Below are 19,911 nucleotides of genomic sequence, written 5' to 3'. Positions count from 1 at the left end.
TTTGCTATAGAGAATAAAGATTCAAGAATTCTCTAATAGTCATTGAAATGTCACTGTATATTAAATAAAGACTATTCACGCCCAAAGAGAATCGAAAGATGTTGATATCGGTCTAGTCTAGTCCAATCTAACAAAGCTAATCCCAGGCTACAAGTTTTGAGGCCTTTGAGTTATTTCCCCGCTGAACCAAATATCTATGTACTTGACATGAGTTTCCAAATCCACCCGTCCGTCACCAAAAAAGAAAAAAATTCGTCAGTTGTCTAACGAAAATGCTCAACAGATGTTGGAGTAGGTGCTGCCTCCTCCTCCTACTCCTCGTCCTCCGTTGTATCACAGAATTTGGTGTAGCTACGATAACAGCGAAGCGATGATCTTCATCAGGAACAACTGTTATGGGTAAGAGGAAAATGCTGAGGCTTGTGTAAAATTGCGCCAAAGTCGTCTCATTTTTTATGGCTACACTGCAAGCAATTGGTGGCAGGCACAACTAGCCAAGTGAGTGGGAACACACGGCTAGAAATTGTGTTCAGTGTACGGCAGGTCAACATAAACAATTTGCCTTGGCCTGACTACGGAAATGGCAGGGGAAATGGGACAGAGAATAGCTCTCGATCCCTCTCTATGGCCAGCTGTTGCTTCAGCCCGTTCCATCGTAGTCGTAGCCGTCTTTGTCGTCGTCGTGTGGTTGCCACGTGTCGATCCAATTGGTCAATTGCCCAATGTTATTTAGTTTGCATGTTTTGAGTTTGAAAAGTGAACTTCCTATTAGCCACAATCGAAATTATATGCAATACAAACTTAACATATGCAAATGCCATGCATGAAACAGAAGAGAGAGCAGCTGTAAAATCAATCAAAAAGTTGTCAAATAAATGTCAATAGTTTTCGGAACAGTTCCCCAGCCAGTCCCATGCATGCATAAGCAATGAGTGAGCAGCAGCAGGATATTGGTTATCCTTTCCGGGTGAATAAATTGTTCTTTAATTCGATTATAACTTCTTACATAGAACTATTGCAATTCGCGCGCTCTTCGCTTAAAAAGTTGCGAATCTGGGAAACAACTAAGTCGCTGCACTGCTGAGATTGAGCCACTTGCTCCTGGGATTGTTGGCGTGTACGGACCAGCAGCAAGGAGGCATTATGCATAGCCTGTGCCATGTTCTGATTGATCTCGGTCATGCCACGCAAAAAGCAATTGTTGCCGCTGGCAAAACCCAGCGGGGCCACGGCCTCCGTGGAGGCGCCTAGAAGCTGGCAGAAGTGAGGCAACTGACCAATCTGCTGGACAAGTGTCTGGATGGAGGCCACCATTTCTTGAGCATTATAGCGGAAAGATTCCATCGAGTTGGCCAATGTGGAAGTGCAAGCGCTCAATTGATTTGTCACATTAGCAATCAATTCCTCTAGATTCCAAGCTGGATTACAATCAGGATTGGCTATGAAGAGACTGTTCGTCTCATAAATGGCATCACTTAGCTCAGCCATGGCATTGGATATTACTACCTCCATGTTACCCGCAATTTCCTGTACAGTGCGATTCATTTTTGATTGCATCTGTATCGAGGATTCATCGCTCACATTGACGGCAATCTGGGCTAGACTGTCCAAAACCATGGTAACAGGTCCATATTCTGTTGTCTCTGTTTCGCTGAAGACCTCAAGAGCATGGCTCTTATGCTAAAGATTGAATTAATTGGTTAGTAAAATGGTCAAACGGTTTCGAAACTGATTCTACTCACTGCCAAAGTCAGGCAAAATATAACAATTATTCCACTGATTCTGATCATACTGTTTTGCTTATACTGTGAGATTCATCTGATATTGACAGAGATATATATACACCACAAGATATAGACAGAACATTTGCGATAAGTAAAACAAGAAGCAAAACAAATCGACATAAATTGTTCATTTAACTAATGACAAAAATAAAAGTGAATCACTCTGTGTGAAATTTCGATTGGCTGAATCGTTGTTACCCTAACTTTGTAGTCTCTAAGAATTTTTGAGATTCCTCTGCTTTTTATATTGTTTTTCTCAAAGAGTCATCAGTGTTTCACCCGTTTGGCCCTAAAGAAATAGTAGTTAGACTCTTTGAAAGTTGAAATCGAATGATATTTCAAGTTTCTGGTATGTCATCAGTTACCATGATTCAGTATCAAAATGAGGTTTGTCCTATTGTCACCGAAGCTACAGTTACTGCTGCTAACCTTCTTATGCGTAATCATTAACCACCACTTACAATAATTGAAAACAAAGTTATACATCATATCTTGATTTTACCATCTGTAGCAAAACGTCTGCCAAGGCCAACGAATCTGGCGTAAATATGGACCACTTTATGAATCCACGAAATCGGTTATCGCTGAGCAAAGTCTGCGTGCCTCCAATCTATGGAATAGTACCCAGAAAGTGATTCATCAAAGGGCAGACCAAGTGCAGCAGACCAAGAATACCATCGATGAGGAACAGCGCATAATTAATGCGCGGCTCGAGCAATTCTTCAGTGTCCAGCATAGTCCCGAGTTGAGATCCTGCTATAAGCAATATGAACGACAAGTGGCCAGTTTGAATCGTCAACTGATTGACAAGTACAAAGTTTGTAGTCAATCTCTCGATACCATATTGGAGCACTTCGAGGAGGAAATCGTTTTGGAGGCCAGTTTTATGAGCATTGCTTCTGGGGAAATCGAAAAGTTAACGAAACTGTGCAAAGTTTGGCAATTGAAGCAATTGTCATATAACCATATGGGAGTTTTGCTCTGTACTGTGTCCGGAATCGGCGGAATCAATCAACGTTTGGCCACCAGCTTAGAGCTATGTCGGGACATATTGCTGGAGATGTCACCGGAAGACTTGGACACACCAGGTTGTCGAACATATCAACAATTAAAGATGCAATTCGATCAGATTTATGTAGATATTGAAACATGCATTGAGGAGGCCTAATAAACACAATTAACGAGTCTTATATCCAACTCTATCAAAAGCAGCTAACTATTGTGTTCCTTTTTGTTTTCATTTAAATTATTCAAGTTTTTTGCCATTCATAATGAGGTAAAAACTGTTTATTGATACATTGAACCACATTTGTACCAAAATAACTAGTAATACCTTCATATTTGCGATAGATAGATAAGCACAGAGATTAGCGCTGTCTAATCGAAGAGTTTAAAGAAAATCCAAGAGTGGTCACAGCGATAAGTAGTGTGTTTATGGCTTGTAGTTTCTAAGTTACTTACTAGAGGGCCCCCTCCTCAGTTGATTCCGTACTCTTGACTGGGCAAAATGTTAAGGAATTGCTTTGGCGTATTACTAAGCGGTGTTCTGTTGCTCTCTAGCTTGGCTAGTGGACACCAAGAGCTATCCACCCTCTTACGGCAGCAGCAGAAGGAGTTCCAACTCTCAAGTGTCGAAGTGGAGGCACTCAATCCATTGTATCGCGAACTGCAGGCACAGTTTGACTACTTGTATAGCCTCCAATTGCAACGTGGTGATGGCAGTGCCCAGCCAGAGGCGATGACTGAACCGCAGTTGGATGAACAATATGTGCAAGTCTTTGATGAGTTTCGCAGAAAGTTCTCCATGTATTTGGATGATGTGCCAACGATTGTCTACGATACCCAATTGCCCACAATAGAGGAATTAATTGGCCAGCCGAATAAGAATTTAACGCCCCAGGAGAAAGCAGAGTTTGAGGACTTGCAGGCCATCTTGCAGGATGTGATCGATGAGGCACAGTTGGGAATTGATAATTTGGTGGCTCGGGCAATCGATCTGGAAACAAATCTGTTAACCCTTAACAAACCCAAAATTGTGATGGCAGCGATTGGAGGACTAGGCTATATGTGGAACTATTGGGGACGAGCGGCGCAAGCTGCCTACTGTAGCTATGCTCATGTGCCGCAGTTCCAAGAAGCTCTCCAAGCTGTCAGTGATGGTGTTGATTGCTACACTTACACCATGTCCCTAATTCTTCGCATTCAGAACGAGACAGTGGCCTCTGTAAAGGAGATAAAGAAGAGCGTTCAGGGTCTTGTTACTATTTATAAGAAAATTGCCTCCAAACAGACAACCATGGGAAAAATCCTCTCAGGCACATTGAACGCTCTAAGTGCCATTCGTCGAGTTCACGACATTATTGCCGTGGGCCTTGGCGAATATGACTTGGTTAACAATCAATTGCCTCAAGCCGTCAACAAGACGGCCAACTGTGGGGTGGCGTTTGTCAATAGTATACCACAAATGATTGAGACGGCTCAGAACCTAACTGTCTGTATTACTTATGTGAGCGCTCAGCCAGAGTACGAGTTTGTGCGTCCAGAGGAGGATCGTTATTGGAACATTGGCGTAGATCCCCCAGAAATTCCACATGAGGATATTGTGGATGATGATGATGACGATGACTATGTTGACAATGATAATCTTGATGATGTTGACGATTATGTGGATCATCGATAAATCGAAGAAACGAGTCAGTAAGCTTAATTGTAGCTCTTTTCCACAACTATTGATTAATCTGTAGATTTCTTACAATCAAGTATATAAAGTTGTCACATTAAACTCAAACCCATTTCTACTATTGTGAAGATATATAATGAGACATTCAAGTAGTAGTGATAGTTTATAAAAACAATTCATATTGGCCTTCAATAAGGGCTTTTTGGGTGTGAGTGGACATCAAGTGTGAAATAAATACAGTTTTGGGTTAACAACTGACAAAGAGACGGAACAGGTAATTTACTTACCTTCCCGCCGCAGGATTTACATTCTAAATATTATATAGTATTATGACTAGATTCTGGACATTTTGACATTTAATATTGACTAGACGTCGCTCTCCTTGAGTTGCCGTACATATTGTTCGCTCAATGACTTGTTTAGTCCATCGTAGTTGTTGGGCGAGTGGGGAGAAGCTGCCTGCGGGGTACTCTGCGATTTGTGTACACTTCGTCCGCCACTGGGCGTCCGTGGGCTGGCTGGAGGGGGTGGTGGAGGTCTCTCTCCACCCAAAACCTGAGGCAAGGCAATGACATCGGCCATTAGTGTTTGCCGACAGAGCGCCGACAAGGCACTGCCAATGTGCATGGCTGTCGCAGGGGGCTCTTTGGGTTTCCTGCCACCACGACGCAATTTAGAGGCAAGTGTGGCAAATCCCAGTTTGCTTGAAATCTTTCCACTTCGGGTGACAACACGTGGTAAACTGCCCACACTCTCTTGGTCCGTTGTAACTTCTTGCTGCTGCTGTTGCTGCTGATGTTCTCCACCCCGAATGCTCCCGGCACTGATGCTCTTGTGAATTGGAGCCGGGTCGTAAATCGTTGTGGGTGTAGTCGGCTCCTGTCTAGGCGTAACCGGAGCACTCTGCAGGAACTGTGTCTTTGCCTGCTGCAAGCGTTGTGCTCGCTCAGATAAAGGCGTTGCCGGTCGATGATCAGAAGGGGACACAATTGAAGGAGGAAACTCAAACTGCTTTGGCTTGGTGGGTGTCAGCGAAGTGGTCTTTCCCTCCAGCTTACGTTGAATGCGAGGCAGAGTGTTATCCAGTTTGTTTGGCAACACCAACGGTTCGGGAGGTGGAATCGGAGTCTTGGCTACCATCGATCCAGAACTTGTTTTCGCTATCTTATGCTCGATATTGTTGCTCACAGTGGCACTATGGGATTTGTGCAGCGAATGCTTCTTGTAGAGATGAACTCTTCGGGGAGGAACTTCTGGGCAATTCGGATGTTGTGGTGTGGAGCGCAGCGAGCGCTTGGACTGCAGCAGACGTTGCATACTGTCGCTGGCCAAGGGAAGAGGCACCGATATGGATCGACGATAAAGATTCTCGCTACTCTGACACTTGCGTGGATCATCCCTGAAATGGCGTGGGGTCAACCGATCCAGGCTAATCGATTTGTATAGATTAAGGGGTCGTGGCACAGACTTCGATTTCACGTTCACCATCTCCATCGTTGGTTTCTCATTGTCCTGGACATTAATGGTCGGACTCTCGAGTTCCTTTTCAATGACCGCAATGCCCTCTAATGCATTGGGCTCTGCAATAGTTGTGAATAGTTTGCGTTTGGTCTTTACAAAAACATTTGCATTGGTATTGTAATTTCGGGTGTGTAATTCCGGCAGTGGTGGCGGAATGAACCCGCCCAATTTGCTGGTTGGAACTGCAACCGGTGCTATAGATTGACTTTGCTCAATAAGCTCACCGGGCTTCACTTTCAGAGAGCCATGAATGACTTCCATTGGGGCTGGCGTTGGTTCTTTCTCATTCGACACCGCCTGGACAATTGGTGGGCATGATCCCAAACGGAAATCATCATCCAGAGATCGTTGTTTGAGGCGAAAATTCTTGCGTCGTAGACGACGTGGTGTCTCTAGAACACTGTGGGTCTCTGCATCGCTGCTATCGCTCTCAGTTTTGCTATTCTGTCTTGATCCCATTTTACGCAGTCGCAAAAGTTTCTTCTTGGCAGCATTGACATGCGAATTGCCGGCTGCTCCCACATTGGAGCGACATAGTGTTCCCGTGGTGGTGCTGGTTTCCGTCTCATGTTCCATGTGTGAGGCTCCGCTTTGATCCTCTACCGCCAGATGATCGCGACTGGAATTATCGCATGTGGATTCGATCTGCTGTCCATCATCAGCCGTAATGTTAATGTCCGGAACAATGTCTCGGGGATAACGATTCGAACCTCCCTCTGCAAAATAAGCGAATACAAACATATGAGTAAGGATCGCCTTTTGTGGGCATCGCCAAATGACTTTTGCTTACGAATACTCAGTTTGAGACACTGCAAGGACTCCAGCATACCCTGAATCTCTTCAAGGTACTCCATTGTACGTTCTTGCATAGTTTCCTGACAGCATGCCTCATCCAGCGGCGACTTTTGACTCTGAAAGAAGGCAACATAGTGAAAAGTATTGACTTTGGGTTGGACGGCGCCACCCATACCAGTTCACATAGACGTCCCAGTTCACTTTGGACATCAGAGACGGCATTCAGCACGTTCGCCTTCATCAGATTGTTGGAGTAGTATGGATAAATATTACGTATGCTAAGCAATGTGGACTGGCAATCCCGCATAACAGCATGCTCTAGCAAATCTGGCGATGCATTTCTCAGCTTTTCAAAAAGCTCATCGGCACGTTTGAGGGCCCCAAGCAATGGAGCCAAATTCGTGTGCGATTCAAAGCTTTGCACGCGTCGAGAATTGCTAGAAATGAAAAGAATCGTATGGAGTGAACACTGGAAAAATGGAAAGTGAAAAAATGGTCCTTACACGTAATCGTTGCATTGCACTTCCTCGTACTTGTAAATCGGTGTCTGTTGTTCCACCAATGTATGGGCGGTGACCAGGGGCGAGGCAGTGTCGTGTATATGCTCTTCCACTTCCACCATAACCGCTTCGGGTTCATCGTATTTCTTGAACTCATGATCAGTTAGGGCATCAGTGCTATCTTTGATTTCCTTTAAATCGTTAACATGGTTCAAGGATAACGATGACGCCTGCTGTGAGATGACATTTACGCTAGGAGACACGCTGTCCAGTGAAAGTGATCGACTTAACGCTGGCGAATCTTCTGCGGTGGCTGTAGATGCAAAAAGAGACGTATAGTTAACATCTCGCAAAAATATTTCGTTTCGTACCTTTGTTACACTCCTTATTAATACGTCTGACATCGATGGGACAATAGCCGGGATGAAGTAGGGCAAATGTGGAAGCCTCTGGTCCTATGCCTCTGGCCTTTTCCCATTCGTAAAGTTTACGCGTGAATTTCCTGGAAATGCCTTCGAATTTCATGACCTCACCGGCTGAGGTTTTTACTTCAATTTTCTTGGAGGTATGATCGGGAGCCACAATGGCCTTCAGGCGTGACAATCTGCAAAGAATCATGATTGCTAATAAACAGATCTTGTAAGGGAATTTCTTCAATTTGACAAACTTCTCCTTGTCGTGGGACTTGTGCTTGTACCAACGATCATCATCGGAGCCCCGGCGTGTGGATTGGCTGTGCTTAGAGCCACGTTTAAGTGAATCATTGTCGGAATTCGTGCCGGGCGAACACTTTAAGCGATTCCATTGCTCTAAAACCAAGACACCTCTTGATGTTAAAGTGACTGAGATTATTTCTGCCAATCAACGACTCACCCATCTTCTTTTGGAACTTTTCCGGTAGATCCTTTTGATCCGGCAAAGCACACAAGCCCTGTCCCTCCAGTTTTAGTTGACCCAAGCTCCATAGATTCCAATCGATCTTGGGCTTAACATCGGCAGCACTACCACCACTAGATTGGTTCTTGGCAGTTGGGCTGGTGGCGGTGTCAGAGGAGGCATAAGCGTTGTAACAGCTTTGCTGCTTGGCCCGCCACTTGTGGAGCTTCTTTTTGAACTGCGGCGTTAGGTTCTGTTCCAACTGTTCGGTGGACATGAGTTCATTGTGCAACAATTGTGTGGGAGAATGCTCTTCGCTGCTGCGTTTCCCACTGCCACTTCCGCCGCTGCCACTGCCAAACTTCACACCTATAATAATGGTTATGATTATGGCTATAGAGCAAGGCTTATGCATTTAAACTTACTGCGATTTGTGGTATTTGAACGTTCGAATCCGCATTGCTTGTGCTTAAACTCCATATCTAGTTTGAGTACGAGAAGTTGATAACGTTGAAATATCTCATCATGTTCATTCTTACGATTTGGGGTTGTGGGTTCCGAAAAGTCACCACTGGAAAGATCCTCGCTCTCTGTAAAGGAAACTATAAAGGTTATGACCAGGGATGATGATGGCGACGATGACGACTACTTACCGAATTCTCCAAAGAAGTCCGAATGTCTAGAAGGACTACTGGGTACTGAGGAATTGCCCGGTGAATTAACGCGTCGCATGCGTGGTAAACTCTGATCTTTGGGACTCTTAAGGGGTGAATGAAGTTGGGGCAAATCACTGCATACCTGGCTAAGATTCAGCGGACTTGGCGGTAACTTTTGACGTCGAGTGCTAGTCGATTTAATCTCGGCTACATGATCCTCCGGCAACACTTCAAAATCAGAGAATGCCTTCGAACGACGCAGGGACTTATTTGAGGATGACTTAATAGGCAGAGCCGACTTCATGCTATCCAAACGTTCATCTATGACTGACTTACGCAACTCCACTTCAAAATTGGAAGCCCGTGAATCGCAACGGGTATCGCTCTTTGAAGAATCGCGTCCTAAATAGAGGAATTAGCTATGTCTTAATGAAAATTGGTTTTAGTAAATGAATAAAAAATTTACGCATATTATGGCGACAGGATGCATCTAGTTCATCCATGGAGCTAGCCGAAGATATGGTTCCAGGAGTGCCGCCAGTATCGCTCATAAAGTGTCCTGATGAGGAACTGATAATGCTGTCCGCCGAACTGCTTCCACCAGCAGCAGTTACGGGTACTTTTAGATATCTGTCAAATGCAGGGAACACTTGAATTAAATTCCATTGACTAGAGTATTGGAAAATACTCACCTTTCTACCTCATTGTTGACTGGTAGGAGGACATGTGATTCTTGTGCGCTTCCAGAAGGTGGGACATTGGCTCTTTCCCATTTAAATGCAGCTTTCACTTTGGTCCATTTGGACACCTTGGATTTGTTGTCGCTATATGTGCTCTGACGTCGCAAAAGATATGGTCTGGATAGAGAAGTCTTTAATGGACGTTCATTCTTTATATACATATTTATTTCGTCTTCCATCATGGATTTACTGCGCTCACGTATACTATAGAGGGAAGCATTAGGTTCGTATGGTCAAAAGAAAATTTAAATTTTGCAACTCACCGCTTAAACTTTCCCTGCTTGAATGGAGGAACAATTTCCGTGCCCAATAAAGACTCCAGCCAGCTCAGTGAGTGCTCCAGTTCGAATTCTGTGTCTGATGAGGGTACAGCTGGCTGACTGATTGTGGCATCAGAATGTTCCTCCTCCTCCTTCACGGCCATCGTCACATCCTTTGACGTCTCTTTGTTGTCATCCTTTCTAGTGGGATGTTCCTTTTCGGTATCAATAATTGTTGCCAATTTTTTCTCTAGAAATCCCTCAAGTAGAGCATAAGTATGATTTAGTTCATCCATGGCCTCGATGGCTGAGTTCAGACGTATCTTAAGCGGCTCAATTGTTCCTCTATCCGCGCGATACGGCTGACAGAAGAAGCAACTATGTTTTCCATGTGCACACGCCGGAAGATCTTTTTCATCGCTGAGCTTATAATTTGGAGACGCGGACAGATTGCGAGCCCGCGATGCCACAGCCGGAAATTGGAAGATATTCTCCTCGGCCCGTCCGCACATGGCCGGCGGTGCCGTGGGCAAGGACTCATAGTGTAGGGCATTAACTTTTTGACGCGTTCGCCGAGGTTTCGGTGGTCCCTTATCCATATCTCTTCTCTCATCCGCGTATTTAAGAAATGCTCAAATGGATTCGCATTTGTTTGTTTACTCGATCAGAAACGCCACTAAAACATACAAGAAAAACGCACACAAGACAAGAAAATCCAAGAATTATCAAATCGAAAAGATTGTTTATAAAAGAGGAAGACAAATGTGGAACGTCCGCCACCGAGACCGCCACCATACACACACACACACACACACACACACACTCAACAAGACACACCGTCTTCCCTTTGCTATAGACAAAAGGAGGTTTATGTGTTTCTGAAATGTCTTAAAGTGTAATGATTAAAATTCACTTGAATGTAAACAATAATTTTTGAAAAACGAAATTCAGCACGTTTCTCCACATGTGCAAAAGTTTTGAAAAATATTCTAAAAATATTTACGCGTGCGACCATTTAAGCGAAACGAAGAATCAAAAACAAATACAAATGCACTTCCACTGAATCCAAAAAACACAAAGAAAAACAAAAACCAAATCAAAATAAATAGAAACAATGCCGCAAACTATTTTTAAAATGCTGACACTCATTTTCGATTCGCCTGCTCATTGTGAGAGCCACTGCCACTGGCTGCCTCCCACAAGCACACACACTTCCTTTATTTAATATTATTTGATTTTCTATTTAGGTTACACGCAATTAATATTTTCAATTTATGCCAAAGTGCACACAGCAGCAGCAGAACCGAGTGGGGGAGGTGTGATGTGGATGGGATGTATTCTTGTATCTGTATCTGAGTCCGTGTCTCTATTTGTATTTGTCTGTATTGGAACCTCATTACTTTCACTAGGCATTTCGCCACTTGTCCGAATGTTATATCGAGAAATGTTGCCACACATTGAGTAAGCACACAATACACATTTTTCTTTATATTCTTTTCCTGACCGAAAAAAGTTTAAATTGATTTCATTAGTTTATATCTCAAGGTTCTTAGTAACACTCGTTTGCAACATAGTTGGGAAGAATAAAAGGTTATTACTTGCACTTTCCGAGTGCGCACACAAATTCTTTTCGCCCCACCACCGCTGATCACTCAATCTTTTTGTGTTTTTAGTCTATATAGAATCTTATTGTAAGTATTTTTTGCGATTTTTCACATTTAAGTACCGTGGCGTGCCGTTCGTTGTCGAAGCTATAGCTATTCTGAGTCAAAAAACATTTTTTCGTACGCATCAGGAAAAACTGAGATTTATATTTAGAGAGAATAAAAGAGGGAGACTCTGTTCTCTTTGCGGCATTTTCAAATGCTCTTTGCATAAAAGTTCAAAGCACTTTATATAGTCAAATTAAAACAGATTGACCAATTTTCAAATTCATTTGCAATTACAAAATTGAATAAACTTAAATTGTAGCTTCCGCGAACATTTGTTCATCTGTTTGTTTTCTGGTTCCTGAAAATGATTTTTTAGCGTTTAAACATATTTATTGCCTAGTTTGGCATTTTAAAGTTTAAAGTATTAATATTTTTTAATGTCAGTTACATTTTCTAAAAATAACGGTAGATTTGAACTGGTTCATTCTTAAAAATGTATGGTCTCTCTATTTGAAACTAGTTCTAAGGCTCTTCGTTGTGCTGCCAGTTGGGGGAAAAATTTCAAATATTTTATTTTCAGCCTTTTTTTACCAGGTTGGCAACACTCCTCCTCGCAAGTTAGTTATGCAAAGGTGGATTTTGTTGTTTTTAATATATTTGTGACTGAAATGCAATCATTATTATCCTCAATACGGGCTCTAGCGGTGCGGCAGCATCCCAGCGATGCCCTGCGGTGTTTGCACCTTACTGCAGTTACGGAAGCGGCTCGTAAGGGAACTCGAGAAAAGGCACGTAAGAAGAAGGTTAAGGTGGAAGTAAAGAAGGTGGGATTCATTCCGCACAATCAGCGAGACAATAAGTAAGTGTATATGATAATTTATACATATGCCTTTATGACCAAGCAACAAATATATTTTTTTTTCACACAGGATTAATGTAAAACGGGCAGACAAACATGTGGACGATTCGTGGAAACAGGTACCCAAAGACGATGTCTATATGGGACGGTATTACCGGTGGACTGTCTATTCCGTAGCCGAAGCAATCCAGTGCCATCGTGAGACACATCATCCGAGCATGTACAATGTGCCCAATGCGCCGCTAAATGTGGAAATCGAATTGAACATGCAGGGTGAGAAGGCTACCCGCTTTGTGGACAACTTTCAGCGAATGGCTATGATTCCGCACAAGTTTGCCCATGGCGAGGAGCGCAAGATCATTGTGTTCACCAAAGGCAATGTAAGGAGCTTACCTGCTTTAGTGAAAACCCTAAACCCTAAACCCCTAAAAACAAAACCCTCTTTTATTTTTAGAACGAAATAATTGAAGCACGTGAAGCTGGAGCCTCGCTTGTTGGCGGTGTAGAGCTTATTAAGGACATCACAGCTGGTGAACTATTGCTATCCGACTATCAGTACTTCATTGCGCATCCCAATATCCTCGCTGAATTGATAGCTCTACGTGGTCTAATGAAACGCAAGTTTCCCAATCCCAAAAGCGAAACTCTTGGCACAAATCTGGCCGAGATGATTACTAAATTCTCCAATGGCATTAGTTACAGTGCATCAAAAGATGAATACCAACAGAACTTTGGACTAATCTGCGCCTGCGTGGGCACTCTGGACATGGATGGCCAACAATTGGAAGAAAATATACGTTATCTTCTGCAGGATGTGGACACAATGAGACCCAAACGTGAAGGACGTTTCATAAGCCGTGTGCTGCTCAAGAGTCCGCCCAGCAGCGAGCAGCTTAAAATTGATCCCTTTATCTATGTGCCCGAGCTGTGGGATAAGAGTACGATGAAGACAAAGCGTGAACCCAAGAAAGTAGAGACGGAGGAACAAGATCAAGCAGTGGCCCAACAGGCTTCCAATTAGCGAAAATGGTTAAATATATATTTGTATTGTTGATCCTGTTTGTGCATTCTTTGAGCTTACAATTAGATATAGAGAGTCTTATGGAGTAAAGTTTACTTTGGCCGTCATGGCTTATCAAGCTTTCTGTGGAGCTGCGTTTCGCTGCTGATGGTGGCGCAACATTTCCAGCTGTTTGACCCTAGTGTAGGCGGCGCTAGCCAACAATACAACTATGTTAGAAGTCCACCAAAGTGCAGAACGAACATCACGATAATACTGGGTAGCGATTACGGTCTGAGCACAAGCCTTAGCCGTGCCCGAGATGTTATGCGTTAGTGCTGAGGTGACCTAAAAAAATTAGAGATAAACTTAAGGCGTGATAAAGGTTTTTCGGATCTCCTGTGACTCACTTGAATTTCAAGGGCTGTTACAAAGCCAATGGCAAAACCGCAAATACCACTCAGCGTCATGGCAGCCCAAAACCAGGCTGCCCACATATGAGGATATGTTATAATCGTTTCCAGCTCACCGTTAAGAATAATCAACGGCAGGAATAGTATTGTGGAATACAGGTTATTATAATAGCTGAGCAGCCATACTTCCTGGTTCACATAAGATAGGGATTTCTTTGTCTGAATGGAGTACATTGCTAGTGCCAATGAGCTAAGAACTCCGTATACAGTGCCACGCCAAGAAAACACCTCGGTCAAGCTCTCCTGATCAACTCCAAGCCAGAATCCCACCACTATGGCCCCGCAGCAGAGCATGCATTTGAAGCTAGTGCGTTGCCTGTGAACGGTGTAGGTATGTCAAATATTACTTAGTTATATCAACCATGACGCATTACTTGCCTTAGAAGCAACCATGATAAAACCACACTAAACACTGTTGTAAGGGAACGGCCAATGTAGTAGAAAGCTACGGTTACATTGTGTAATGAAAGATTATTAGCTCCTATCATTAGAGTGTACAGAACCGACAGCGGCAGAATTTTTCGGAACGTGTCAATATCCACGGGATTGCCATCGGGAAAGCTTATGACACTGGGATATTTTCGGCTCAGCCGACACGCTACGTAACATATGATGGTAGAGATGACGCACTGAAACCAGGACATAAACAGAGGTGCACCCAAATTGACTGTGTCGCTGCTTAGCAGATGTTTGTTCACGAATACTGTTAATATTGAGGTGCACCTGTGCGTAGCAATGTGTTGTTTGAAACGTGTCTACCATAATCACAGCCTCGATTTATGCTTACCAATATAATGCAACTACAAAGAATATCTTTAGATATTTGTTTACCAGCCGGTTGTGCTCTTCCAGATTTTTATACATCTTTCCGCTTCCCGATTTATGTTTTTTTTGTGCGAAAAATATTCTTTAACCCACGTACATACAAATAATGTGTATTGTGTCGACCGGTCGATCAGCTGTTTGTGCATCAAATGTAACCCTAGACAACAGAAGTCACAGTGGGCTTGAACCATACAATAATTATACAGTTTTTAAATTGCAACAGATATTTCTAGAACTCATTAAAACCTACAAACAGGATAACAATTGCTGTTTTATTTATTACTCAAATTTATTTCATGTAATTCTTGTTAATTTTAGTTTTTAGTATTTTCTTTATGATTTGTCTGCTGCTTTTATTCAATGATGCAAGAGTTGTGTGTTCTGATTTGTTTATTTTAGAGATTGTTTTTACTCCGATGCTTTGGTTTACTTGTCCCATTCGCGGAACTCGGTTCCTTCTGGGGGCTTAATGGGCACTTTATCCTGAGAAACTTCACTCCAGTTGGTGCTGAGCACGGTGCCGCCGGACTCCATAAATGATTTGTTCATGGCCTTTTGCACCTCCGGTGTGGAGCTGCTGTAGATCTTTTTGAATAACTGATTGAGAGCCGCTTCACCTTTGGCCTCTTTTTCGTCGATCTTTTCTTCCTCCTTCACCAAGAGGTCCCAGTTCTTTGTTTGCAGTGCAGGTGGTGCAGCTGCGGCCACAGTTTCCTTCAGCTCGAGGCTTTCCCAACGCATGCCAGTCTCCTTGGCCAGAGTGATTTCAACTTTGGATGGATAGGCCTTGTGTGAAGAACGCTCAACCACAATAGGATGAAGCAGTGGAAGCAACAACTCATAGCCATCGGCTGTCAGTTGTATTTTTTGTGACTCAATTTTGACGTCATAGTTCTTCTGGGCAGCGTTCTTTAGCAAAACAGTGATAACCACCTTGGACTCTGACTGATACCAATCGTGACGCACAGACATTTTGATCTGTATATAGTTATATATTTTTATAAATTTAATTTCAATTTAAGTTTTTGAGTTGCTAGGAGTTGCTCATCTGACGCTTTGTTATTGTTTCTGTTCAGGCCATCACCCTAGTGATGACAGTTTAGTAACTATCGCAGGAAAAAGCTTTGCCAGACTTTGCCAGCCTCATGTTATCGTTATCTAGAATTCTGCAGTTTTAAATGTAAAAAACTGCCACAAGACTGACTTGAGTCGAAAAGGATGTGTCAATTATATGTGACGGGTTTAGTTCTATGTTTATTAACTATGAGCCTAAAATCTATTCGGGAAACCCGAAAATTTTAACATTGCCGGCATCGCGGCGCCTGTCACTCTCCTTCTCGTCGCAAGCATAGGCCAGCAGATACTGTTTAGGATGCCAGGCCACAGTGAAGGTGGATGCTTCTACACGTACATCTGTAACACGTTCTCCGGTTTCCGTAAATGCAATGTCAATCAAAGAATCTTCGCTGGCCGATGCTATTAGTCGTTCATCGTGGCTAAAGGATATGGTGCGAACAGGCCATTCTAGTCGACTTATCATACGTAAGCAGGCTAGTTCGTTGGCATCCCAGAGTGATACCTGAGCATCTGCCGAGCCTGTGGCAAAATATTTGCCTGCAAAAACAATATAAATAAGAAAAAAAGCACTTCATAATACTAACGACATTAGTTAAATAATTAATTCCCCACCTGTGGGTCCAAATTCAATGCAAATGCAGTTGGCTGGGTGTGCTTTTAGTGTGATCTGGTGCTCCATGCTAGGAAAACTAAGTACATGCATACAGCCCAAGCCATTGGTGAGAAAAAACAAGTCATTCGTATTATTCCATGATATTTCATTAACCTCAAAGCTAAATGGTTCCTCGACGCGAATTTTGTTCGTGCGTGTATCAATGAACGTAATGAGATCCTCTTTGTTGCCCACAGCAATTGTTTTGCCATCAGGGGCCCAGGCAATATTGATATTCTCCCCTTTGGTATTTGTTACCGAAACACATTTACCTACGCGAATGTCCCAGATACGTACAGTCTTGTCCCCACTGGCTGTTGCGAACAGATCTGAGGCGTTTTATGTTATAAAAAAATATATTGTAATTGCTTTGGATTGCCGAAAAATGCTTACCTGGATTAGTCTTATGCCAGCACAGCTGATCGACGGACGCAGTGTGCCCACGGTAGATGCCGCCTTTGACAAAGCGGTCTCGCTCCAGCGAATACACAGCCACACTCTTGTCAAATGAACCGGATGCAAGGTGGCGGCCATCAGCGTTCCAGCATACCGAGTGAACCTGCCAGGGGAAGAAAATTTGTAAAAAAGGGACGATTGCCTGGTAAATCATATTAAATTTGTTTACCTTGGACATATGTGCCCGCTGCTCACGTATTTTGCTGTGACCTCGAAAGTGTGCTTTGAGGTCCTCAAAAATTTGATCTGACCGGCTCATTATATTCAGACTTTATAAAAACACAACTTTGTTTTGTTTACTATAAATGCCGGATGCAGCGTTGCCGGAATCTAGTAAATTATGTTATTTGTAAGTTATCGGCAAATATCGGTGTATCGAATCAATCGAACTAATCGATAATCTGCAGCATTTTAACAACGTAGCGGAGTTTAAATATCAATGGATAATTACAAATTTATTTTTCTACTACAAGAATGTAAAAACAAAAATGAACAATTCAACAGACATATCATTAAATGGAAAAGCTTTTGAATTTTCACCTCAAAAGCCACCACGGCACACCGCAAACGCATTGGCTTATTTCCTTCTTAAGATCCTTCAGTTTGGAAAGTAGTTGTTCACATAGTTGGGGCTTATCAGGGCAAAACTTGCAAGGAACACCACCGGGACCGCATAACTGGCAAGCACATGAGCATGGACGCTCGGCCTCAACGTAGCCAATTATGACGATGCACACTGTAAGACATTCGTAATAAGGAGCACTCTGGCTAAATTATAGACGCTTACCAATAATTGATACAATCAAAAGTTTCATACTGAAGTTTTGTTGCTGATTATTGTGGGACTGCTCAGGACAATGGTAAGTGACAAAGTGATAGCTTTTTTGAAGTTAGCATCTCCTTTTATAGCAGTTCATCTTTTTAAGATTCTGCCATTGCTCTCCATCGTATTGCAATTGTGCAAACAAGTTTTAAAAATATATATTTATTGTTCTAGTAAATAAAACATAAACCATCTCTTCAGAACGTATGTTTAAAATGCTGACTGCAAATAAATTAATGTGGTCCGATCTCAAAATAAGGTTATATTTTTAAAAATAAATGCAAACTTTCTTTTTAAATGAAGCAAGTCAACTTCACCTAGGCAAAAATCCGGCCCTTGACTTTTTGAACTTCGAATATTTTTGTGCCTTTTGCGCGTTCAAATTTGCCATGATCGGACCATAGCATTGAAGAGGTTTAATCAATTGGATAGAATTCGAATCTCTTATCAGTGCCAGTTGCTAATCAATGTGACCATGGCTCGGCAGTCACTTTCCTCGACTTGCCCAAGGTAGCGGAAGTCTCAAATGTGGAGCAAACATATTGTTAGCTCATTCATAATTTGAAATTCAGTGTGAAATGAGTGTCTGGTCAATTATGCAAAGCTCACTTTTAATTCTCATTTTGCTTGTATTTGGTTGTGTACAAAGCAGAACTGTATTGGATCAACTTTTCCAAGGGACTAATTATTACAATTTTCCCCCCGACATATTCATCGAATTCTGGCTATTATAGAAGCGGTTATAGACCAGCCCAGACAAGTTCTCGGCCACAGGAAAATCAGCGTTCATACAAAGATATTTGTCGGTTGGTCAACACAAATGGCTTTACGAATCCCGGCGGCGTGCCCAGATGTCCTTATTAAATACATACATAATATTTATACGCTATTATACAATTAGCATTTACACTTGAAAATTTCCATACAAATTTTAGGATCAAAATAAAAAGGTGCAACTAGCGAGTAGTAACAGAACAATATTCTCTATGTGCATAGTTTTAAAGGCTCTATGCTGCCTGATCCCTTATTTCTAACATACCAGCTAACAACTAAAATAGTCGCTTCTGGACAATGTAGAATACACAGGCAAGAAATAGGAAAAATGCAAAAAACAAAAGCATTTTGTCCGTCCACTCCCGTCTGCCGTATTTCTTCAGCAACTTGCCGGACATCGTAATGCTTCCGGCTGTGTTTTGCAGTTCATCGCTCGTAGCTTCCACATTTTGGGAAGATGCCACTAATGTCTCCAAAGTAATGGCACTCTTCTGTGTTGTCTCTGAAAGATGTCGTGATATGGCTAGCATTTGCTCAGTCACATCATTTTCTTGCGACACTAGACTACCACGATTATGACGGGTTCCTGCCGTTGGCCGCTGACGCAGATCAGTCTCCCCCGTTATAGCCATGAGCTCTTCACGGTTGGCCTTCTCGATTTCCAGCATAGTAGACACATTAGCCTTTCGAAATGCTTGCAATGTTTTTGAGAATTGATCGCGATGCGTGTCTACATCCTTGACCAATGCCGGGTCCGCCATGTCCCGGGACCAGTCATCCAATCGCTCAATGTTTTTACGTATAGCCGACAGCTTGGCACGACCAGCCTCGTTTAGTTCCTCAAGTTCACTCAAAGATGTGCGACTATTTATAATATCCTGAAAACGATTAAACATTCAGATTAGACTTAATAAAATCCTGGATAAATTCTCACTCACCTGTATAATGGCTTTGGCCTGTAAGTTGTTGTCTATTAACTCCTGCCGTATGGTCTGGAGTGTAAATTTATCCTTGTCCATGTCTGTTGTACAAAGTTTTTTCTCAAATAAAGCAAACTAGGTAAATTAAATAGAAAAGGCTGCTATTATTTATTATTTTTAGTCTACGTCACCGCTAAGATTTGATAGGGCCGTTTTTTATATTGAACAACACTTTATTTGAACGATTGATGTTTTTCGAAACAATAATATGACACTTACCTGAAAGCCTCTGAGTTCAGATCAGAATTTGCGCTTGTTTTTTGGCACATGTAAAAAAAATAAAATATATTCCCAATTATTTGAAGATTGCTCGCCAGAAACACAATATTTATTGGTATTTTAGAAGCAGTGTTGGGCAATTTTAATGGCTGTGATGTTGCCAGATGTTGCTTTCAAAATTGGTCACACTGGCGGCTCGAGCGGTTATATTTAAACTTGAAAATGACACTTTAATTATGTTTTGAAATAAGACAAGTTGGTTTGTTCCGTTTTACCTAACAAGTTTAACACTTGTTGGCGACATGTCCA

At 42.5% G+C, this 19,911-nt stretch overlaps 9 protein-coding genes across 12 annotated transcripts; 3 read left to right on the top strand and 6 right to left on the bottom strand.

Annotated features, from left to right (window-relative positions):
* Positions 1-950: 950 nt before the first annotated feature.
* On the bottom strand, positions 951-1,805 carry LOC137584969 (uncharacterized). The gene is made up of 2 exons (XM_068300583.1): positions 1,743-1,805; positions 951-1,680 (listed from the first exon to the last, which is right to left on the bottom strand). Exons 1-2 carry the CDS (start codon positions 1,788-1,790, stop codon positions 1,003-1,005), a joined length of 726 nt encoding a protein of 241 aa, XP_068156684.1. The 5' UTR covers positions 1,791-1,805; the 3' UTR covers positions 951-1,002.
* Positions 1,806-2,166: 361 nt separating this feature from the next.
* On the top strand, positions 2,167-3,000 carry LOC137585295 (uncharacterized). Its single transcript, XM_068301012.1, has 2 exons — positions 2,167-2,223; positions 2,296-3,000. The coding sequence occupies exons 1-2, from the start codon at positions 2,167-2,169 to the stop codon at positions 2,950-2,952; spliced, it is 714 nt and encodes a 237-aa protein (XP_068157113.1). The 3' UTR covers positions 2,953-3,000.
* Positions 3,001-3,278: 278 nt separating this feature from the next.
* LOC137584940 (uncharacterized) lies at positions 3,279-4,572 on the top strand. The gene has a single exon (XM_068300546.1). The coding sequence runs from the start codon at positions 3,292-3,294 to the stop codon at positions 4,462-4,464; it is 1,173 nt and encodes a 390-aa protein (XP_068156647.1). The 5' UTR covers positions 3,279-3,291; the 3' UTR covers positions 4,465-4,572.
* Positions 4,573-4,614: 42 nt separating this feature from the next.
* Positions 4,615-11,555, bottom strand: LOC137584939 (uncharacterized). Of its 3 annotated transcripts, XM_068300543.1 has the most exons (14): positions 11,411-11,555; positions 9,816-10,488; positions 9,505-9,756; positions 9,279-9,442; positions 8,810-9,214; positions 8,696-8,746; positions 8,582-8,638; positions 8,154-8,525; positions 7,948-8,089; positions 7,652-7,884; positions 7,284-7,593; positions 6,956-7,217; positions 6,776-6,896; positions 4,615-6,701 (listed from the first exon to the last, which is right to left on the bottom strand). In XM_068300543.1, the coding sequence occupies exons 2-14, from the start codon at positions 10,409-10,411 to the stop codon at positions 4,831-4,833; spliced, it is 4,836 nt and encodes a 1,611-aa protein (XP_068156644.1). In that variant the 5' UTR covers positions 10,412-10,488; positions 11,411-11,555; the 3' UTR covers positions 4,615-4,830. The 3 variants fall into 3 exon arrangements, with proteins under 3 accessions (XP_068156644.1, XP_068156643.1, XP_068156646.1); XM_068300542.1 differs by having other exon boundaries at positions 8,582-8,746; XM_068300545.1 differs by lacking the exons at positions 9,279-9,442; positions 9,505-9,756; positions 9,816-10,488; positions 11,411-11,555 and having other exon boundaries at positions 8,582-8,746; positions 8,810-8,905; positions 8,955-9,072.
* A 506-nt stretch (positions 11,556-12,061) lies between these two features.
* On the top strand, positions 12,062-13,377 carry mRpL1 (mitochondrial ribosomal protein L1). The gene is made up of 3 exons (XM_068299626.1): positions 12,062-12,323; positions 12,394-12,703; positions 12,778-13,377. The coding sequence occupies exons 1-3, from the start codon at positions 12,133-12,135 to the stop codon at positions 13,342-13,344; spliced, it is 1,068 nt and encodes a 355-aa protein (XP_068155727.1). The 5' UTR covers positions 12,062-12,132; the 3' UTR covers positions 13,345-13,377.
* On the bottom strand, positions 13,341-14,748 carry nac (GDP-fucose transporter nac). 2 transcript variants are annotated; one of them, XM_068299627.1, is made up of 4 exons: positions 14,584-14,744; positions 14,175-14,519; positions 13,734-14,112; positions 13,341-13,671 (listed from the first exon to the last, which is right to left on the bottom strand). In XM_068299627.1, exons 1-4 carry the CDS (start codon positions 14,658-14,660, stop codon positions 13,459-13,461), a joined length of 1,014 nt encoding a protein of 337 aa, XP_068155728.1. In that variant the 5' UTR covers positions 14,661-14,744; the 3' UTR covers positions 13,341-13,458. The 2 variants fall into 2 exon arrangements, with proteins under 2 accessions (XP_068155728.1, XP_068155729.1); XM_068299628.1 differs by lacking the exon at positions 14,175-14,519 and having other exon boundaries at positions 14,584-14,748.
* A 131-nt stretch (positions 14,749-14,879) lies between these two features.
* On the bottom strand, positions 14,880-15,708 carry Sgt1 (suppressor-of-G2-allele-of-skp1). Its single transcript, XM_068299801.1, has one exon. It carries the CDS (start codon positions 15,591-15,593, stop codon positions 15,048-15,050), a length of 546 nt encoding a protein of 181 aa, XP_068155902.1. The 5' UTR covers positions 15,594-15,708; the 3' UTR covers positions 14,880-15,047.
* Positions 15,709-15,848: 140 nt separating this feature from the next.
* Positions 15,849-17,125, bottom strand: tex (THO complex 3 homolog tex). The gene is made up of 4 exons (XM_068299800.1): positions 16,976-17,125; positions 16,744-16,909; positions 16,311-16,679; positions 15,849-16,235 (listed from the first exon to the last, which is right to left on the bottom strand). The coding sequence occupies exons 1-4, from the start codon at positions 17,063-17,065 to the stop codon at positions 15,898-15,900; spliced, it is 963 nt and encodes a 320-aa protein (XP_068155901.1). The 5' UTR covers positions 17,066-17,125; the 3' UTR covers positions 15,849-15,897.
* A 1,094-nt stretch (positions 17,126-18,219) lies between these two features.
* On the bottom strand, positions 18,220-19,734 carry Sec20 (vesicle transport protein Sec20). Its single transcript, XM_068300230.1, has 3 exons — positions 19,603-19,734; positions 19,342-19,458; positions 18,220-19,281 (listed from the first exon to the last, which is right to left on the bottom strand). The coding sequence occupies exons 2-3, from the start codon at positions 19,420-19,422 to the stop codon at positions 18,679-18,681; spliced, it is 684 nt and encodes a 227-aa protein (XP_068156331.1). The 5' UTR covers positions 19,423-19,458; positions 19,603-19,734; the 3' UTR covers positions 18,220-18,678.
* Positions 19,735-19,911: the final 177 nt, after the last annotated feature.

This window comes from Drosophila tropicalis, unplaced genomic scaffold (genome assembly GCF_018151085.1).
Source record: "Drosophila tropicalis isolate 14030-0801.00 unplaced genomic scaffold, ASM1815108v1 contig_878, whole genome shotgun sequence".
Taxonomy (NCBI): domain Eukaryota; kingdom Metazoa; phylum Arthropoda; class Insecta; order Diptera; family Drosophilidae; genus Drosophila; species Drosophila tropicalis.
Note: the sequence above shows the minus strand (reverse complement) of the source record. Positions and strands in the feature narration are given on the sequence as shown.